This window comes from Sarcophilus harrisii, chromosome 4, assembly GCF_902635505.1.
Source record: "Sarcophilus harrisii chromosome 4, mSarHar1.11, whole genome shotgun sequence".
NCBI lineage: Eukaryota > Metazoa > Chordata > Mammalia > Dasyuromorphia > Dasyuridae > Sarcophilus > Sarcophilus harrisii.
This window is the reverse complement of record NC_045429.1, coordinates 389,158,305-389,164,304: the sequence shown is the minus strand read 5'-3', so window position 1 is coordinate 389,164,304 and position 6,000 is coordinate 389,158,305. Positions and strand designations below refer to the sequence as shown.

General features: G+C 43.6%; 1 protein-coding gene across 1 annotated transcript in view; it reads left to right on the top strand.

The window, feature by feature from the left end:
* The first annotated feature begins 616 nt into the window (after positions 1–616).
* The window catches only part of CAPN2 (calpain 2), an 84,753-nt gene continuing 79,369 nt past the window's right edge, over positions 617–6,000 (top strand). Inside the window, exon 1 of the mRNA XM_031967066.1 lies at positions 617–853. Within this exon, the coding sequence (XP_031822926.1) occupies positions 617–853 (237 nt within the window). The remainder of the gene's footprint in view (positions 854–6,000) is intronic.

Here is a 6,000-nt window from a genome sequence, read left to right as displayed (position 1 = left end):
CCCTAAAAGGTGTTGTTATTATTCCCATTTGACGGATGAAAAAACTGAAACTGAGAGAAATGAAGTGATTTGCTCCGATCACGTAGTCATCAGGATTTGAAGGTGGGTTTTCCTTTCTCCTGACCCAGAGCTCCAGCCACTGCGTCATCTTCTCCCCACTCGGTGGGGAGGACTGATGGGCCTCCGAAGTCCTAAGCTCCCGGGGCGGGAGTAGGGCAGCAACTTGACCCGGGACGGGGAGCAGGATCTGGGGGAGGAGAGGAGCTCTTTGCGCGCGCGCGTACCGGACTGCCCGCAGAGGGCAGCACCGCCGGTGGAGAAGTCAGTCAGCGGGGCTCGGCTCCTCCCCCAAAGCCACGGGCCCGGAGTCCCGCTGCAAAGCGGCGCTGACTTAGGAGACAAAGCCACACCCAGCCCTCTGCGGCTGGTGAGCTGGTGGTGCTCTTCCCCCTTCGGGTGAATCACCCCCATCTGCACGCAAGCTAGCCGCCCCAGCTCCGAGCCTCCGCGGTGCTCCCCTGCTCCTCCCGCCTGCAGCCTCCTTCTCCTCCGGGGCTCCCCCCCGCGCTCTCCGAACCCAGTCTCCAGGCCGTCGCAGCAGCCCAGGACCGGAGCCATGTCGGGCATCGCAGCCAAAGTGGTGAAAGATCGGGAGGCGGCAGCCGGCCTGGGCTCTCACGAGCTGGCAGTCAAATACCTCAACCAGGACTACGAGACTCTCCTCAGCGAATGCCTTGAGCAGGGCAGACTCTTTGAGGACCCTATGTTCCCGGCGATTGGATCTTCCCTGGGGTTCAAGGAACTGGGACCGTACTCGAGCAAAACTCAGGGCGTCGTCTGGAAAAGACCCACGGTAGGCAAGGGGTTCTGGAGTGGGTGGGGAAGCTCTCCGAGCAGGGAGAGGGTCTCGAATCTCTCCCTCCCCCAGCACAAGCTGAGTTAGGAGCAAATGTCAAGAGGGCAGTCTGTATGTCACTTTCTGTGTCCACTTGGTATTCTCCCCCAGGACTCTGTATAGAATAGATATTTATTAAATGGTTTTGGGATTGAACTGAAATGAATTGACTTGAATCCTCCGTTCACAGTAGGGCTCACACTAACGCTAGCTATTAGCCAACACTGTTACTAACTAAAACTGTTAGCTGCTCTGAGTAATGAGAAAGGCGCATAGGGCGGTGCGGCAAGGTCTAGGCTATCCGCCCAGCGAACTAGAAGCAGGATCCAGGCGGAAGGAGAAGGGAATCCCTCAGGAAGCATCAGCTGCTCCCTTAGAAAGAGCAGCCAACCAGAGTTCATCTTTGCCGAACATCTGGCCTGGTTACTCTACTGAAGGGACTGGGGTTACTCTGTGCAAAGAACTTGGCCTTTGGAATAATCCTCCTGGATACCAGGAGCCTGAAACACATGTAATTTTTTTTCTGCACACACAATACGGTGCGAGATTTTCCTGGGAAGGCTAATTCGGCACCGGCAGAGTCCAGTTAATCAGGAGAAAACTGACCTCTCCGAGATTTAGGATACCTTGTTGTGGGCCAGAATCTGAAGATCAAGGAAGAATGGATCCTAGAGGAAAGCAACTGAAAGGGGAATGTTTGAGGAGCAAGACAGTCTGGTGCATTGTAGAAAAAGCTTGGGAGGTGATGCTGGCTCTAGTACATCTCTATCCCTAACTATTTGGGCATATCAATTAATCTCTCTGGGACTCAAGTTTTCTCATCTGAAAATTCATTCATTTCTATACAGAAAGTACTTTGTTTCTTCAAAGAAAGCCAGTTAAACTACCTGGTGGTACTTTAACTGAGGGTGAATTTGGGAAGGAAGAGATACTCCAAAGATGCATTTTCATGGTCACTCCTGCTTCCTCAGATGCCTAGGCCAGAGGCTTCTCTCTAATATAGCCTCTTTTGCCAAGGCTCCCATTTCACACATCCATCAACTTCCAGAAGGTCTGAGACAGACAAACAAGCTGCCTTCTCAGTGGAGATGTCTATACATATTAGACAAGTGCACTTGGGAAAGAGCCAACTTTCTGCCCTATATCCCCTTTACTTTTGAAGTATTCATAAACATTCTGTTTATTAGAGCTGAGGAATTAGGGGAAATTCCTCTTTAAGATCATTGGAATGACTGAAAAATGATCACCACCTTCCAACCTCTCATCTGGTTCTTTCCTTAAATCAATTTTCTATATATAAAAACCCAAAATATAATAACAAATATTATATATATAAATAATAATAAATAATCCTTAATTTGAAATTCCTTATTTTCCTAAAACACAACTGTAGTAACCTAGCCCCAGGCTCTCTTATGAATGAAATAGAGATTACCTGTTTATTCTGATTACAATGAACTATACTCGCCACTGGCCTAATTCAGCAGTCTGATCAGGCATCTCTGAGCTACATTATAGACTTTGTCATCTTTCAGAAAGGAAGCCAAAGATATGAAAAAAGTTTCTGAAAATACATGGAATAATCTTTAACAATAAGAACCAAATATACAACCCGTGTGGGGCAACAGGTCTGTACCCCTATTGATAACATGGAGAAGTAGAGTTGGAGGGGGTAGGTAGGGAGAAAGGGTGATTCCTCTACTCTAGGAAGGGTCTCAGCTTTAGCTGTCCAACCAGCTGACTTCCTCTTTGGATTCAGGGTGGCCACCCATCCCAATGGAGTTCATCATGCCCTCTGTGCCCTTCTGGAGGGCTCCTCCCCACCCCAGCTCTGGATCTCCAATTAGCTACCTATCCTGTGGCACAATTCTGGAGATCAGTGGGGGAGTCAGACACAAAGCAATTGCCACTGACTGTATCAGTGGTTATAAACTGTGCCCCATAGTAAATTCAACCTTAATGTTTTGTCAGTCACTATTATTCTCTGCCCTTACTTTCTGCTGCATCCTCTGAAGATCTTCTTCCATTGTGGTCTAATGGCAAGATCACTAGATTTAGACTGACAGGAGATAGTGCTTCAAATTCTGCTTCTGCTACTTACTACCTATAGAGTGTGTCTCATCATTAGCCTTCAGTTTCCTCATAGGTTTAAAAAAAAAAAAAAGGCAGGTGGCACAACAGATAGGGCTAACTCTAGAATCTCAGATCTCTTTTTTCAGGTTCCTTTCATTTTCTGGGTCTCACCGAATCCTAACAATCTCACCCTCTCCAAGTCTGGCTGCACTTTGCACAGCTCTGCAAGAAACAGTCATACCTTAAATCCTCAACCTTATCACCCCTCCCAGGACCAGCCCCAGCAACATTAACCTGGCCCCAAGAGCTAAAATTCCTATGGATAGGAGTGACAGAATGTACTTAACACCTTGCTTCTAGTTATAAAGTAACTAGTCGTATATTGTGATAAATGAAAAAGTCAAGAGACAGAGTTTCTGGCTTATTAGATTGATAATAATCAATTTATTAATTAGCTGGCTAATAATCAACAAATTGATGGTCATTGGTTTATCTTAGTAGCCAAGGAGTCACTAAATGCTTTAAGTACCCTTGTAAAAGGGAATGAATCTTGAGTGTTGGAATTTAATGAAGAGCTGGGCTAGAAACTTCAGCTCCTCTTGCTAAGAACAGGGCTTGATCATGAAACTCAGCTGCCTCCAGCAAGCTGAACAGAGGAATCCATTACCAGTCAGACCATTCTGGTTGGTTTTTGCCTTCAGGAGCTGGGTCACCCTAAATTCTAATGGAGGACTAAAACTGGTCTGTTTTCCTTGAGACAAGAACTCATCCAGACTGGATTCTATTTATATTCCTCAGCCTCAGTTCTGATTGGGTAGGGATCAACCCAAGCTTAAGGAACACCCAGGATTGGGACATCTCATCAATCAGCCATGTCCTTCAGAGACTGACTGATTTTCTATACAGTCAGAACCCTAAATAGGGAAATAAAAAAACCTGGAGCCTAATTAATAATCTAATAATAATAGAAGACAAATCTCTCTCAATATTATCATCATGTGTCCTTCAATACTTGAATATAAAAAGATTTTCAAATATTTCTGTTTAATAGATATGTGATCTCTTCAATGTGGGCAGATCTCTGGACTTGGGAATCAGAAAACTTGAGTTTACAATTCTACTTCAAACATTTTGTGTGCCCTCATCAGACAAGGCATTGTGTCCATCTTATGGCAGAACCTTCCAAACTCATGTTGGTCTGATTGGTCATAATCAGACACACCGTAACTCAACTTTATTTTTTTTCATAATTATAACTTTTTATTGACAGAATCATGCCTGGTTAATTTTTTACAACATTATCCCTTGCACTCACTTCTGTTCCGACTTTTCCCCTCCCCTCCCTTCACTCCCTCCCTTAGATGGCAAGCAGTCTCATACATGTTAAATATGGCACAGTATATCCTAGATACAATATATGTGTGCAGAACCGAACAGTTCTCTTGTTGCACAGGAAGAATTAGATTCAGAAGGTAAAAATAACCTGGGAAGAAAAACAAAAATGCAAACAGTTTACACTCATTTCCCAGTGTTCTTTCTTTGGGTGTAGCTGCTTTTGTCCATCATTGGTCAATTGAAACTGAGTTAGATATCTTTGTCGAAAAAGTCCACTTCCATCAGAATACAACCTCATACAGTATCGTTGTTGAGGTATATAATGATCTCCTGGTTCTGCTCATTTCACTTAGCATCAGTTCATGTAAGTCTCGCCAATCCTCTCTGTATTCATCCTGCTGGTCGTTTCTTACAAAACAATAATATTCCATAACATTCATATACCACAATTTACTCAACCATTCTCCAATTGATGGGCATCCATTAATTTTCCAGTTTCTAGCCACTACAAACAGGGCTGCCACAAACATTTTGGCACACACAGGTGCCTTTCCTTTCTTTAGTATCTCTTTGGGGTATAAGCCCAGTAGAAACACTGCTGGATAAAGGGTATGCACAGTTTGATAACTTTTTGAGCATTGTTCCAAATTGCTCTCCAGAATGGCTGGATGAGCCATTCTGGTGGCACAATTCCACCAACAGTGTATTAGTGTCCCTGTGTAACTCAACTTTAACACAGCAATGTCATTTTGGTCCTCTGTGAGAATTAAGGACAACAATCAGACATTTATGAGCTGGATAACCCCAAACAAGTCACCTTATCTATTCCTCCATTTCTTCATTTGTAAAATAAGAAAATTGAATTGTCTCTCTAAGGTCCATTCTAGCTTCACATCTTTGTTCCTATTAATCTTTTTCATGCCTTTTCATCCTGTGATTGTTGGCTGTAACTTAATCATGACTCCTTCATAGAGTGACCGGAAGCTCAACATTCTGGACACCTTCCTCTGGGTCTTTTACATCTCACAAGTAACAAGGCAACACTGGGGTTATCACTCTGTTTTCTCTTAATCTCTCTTACCTCCTTCACTATCCTCAATTGTGTCTTTGACAGCTCTTATGTGCTTAGTAATATGTTTTATCCTACTTGTATCCACCATGCATTTCTATATAGTCCTGCAATTTGTATTGTTTGGATGTTTCAAGATTTACAACCACATAACATCATGATGTTCCAAGATTTACAATCATGAGCATCACTGAAATAGTACTAATGTTAAGAAAAATGGACCGTGTCAAGAGGTAGTTTGAGATCACTGAATGCACACAACAGTTACCCAAAGACAATGTAACTTTTCCCTCCAATTTAATTCTAGACCATGGCAACTAGGTGACTCAAAGCCTGGATTCAAGAAAATCTCATCTTGAATTCAAATTCAACCTCAGACACTTATCAGCTGTGTGACCCTGAGCAAATTACTTATTTGCCTCAATTCTTCATCTATAAGACGAGCTGGGGAAGGAAATGGCGAGCCACTTCAGTATCTTTTGCTAAGAAAAGATTGCTAAGAACCCCAAACGGGATCTTGAAGAAATGAGTGAACAACAACAACAATTCTAGACCAAGCTCACTGGCCATCTTTAGTGCCTATTGTTGGTACTATCTATGTATTATTAGTATAATTCAATGAATTCTC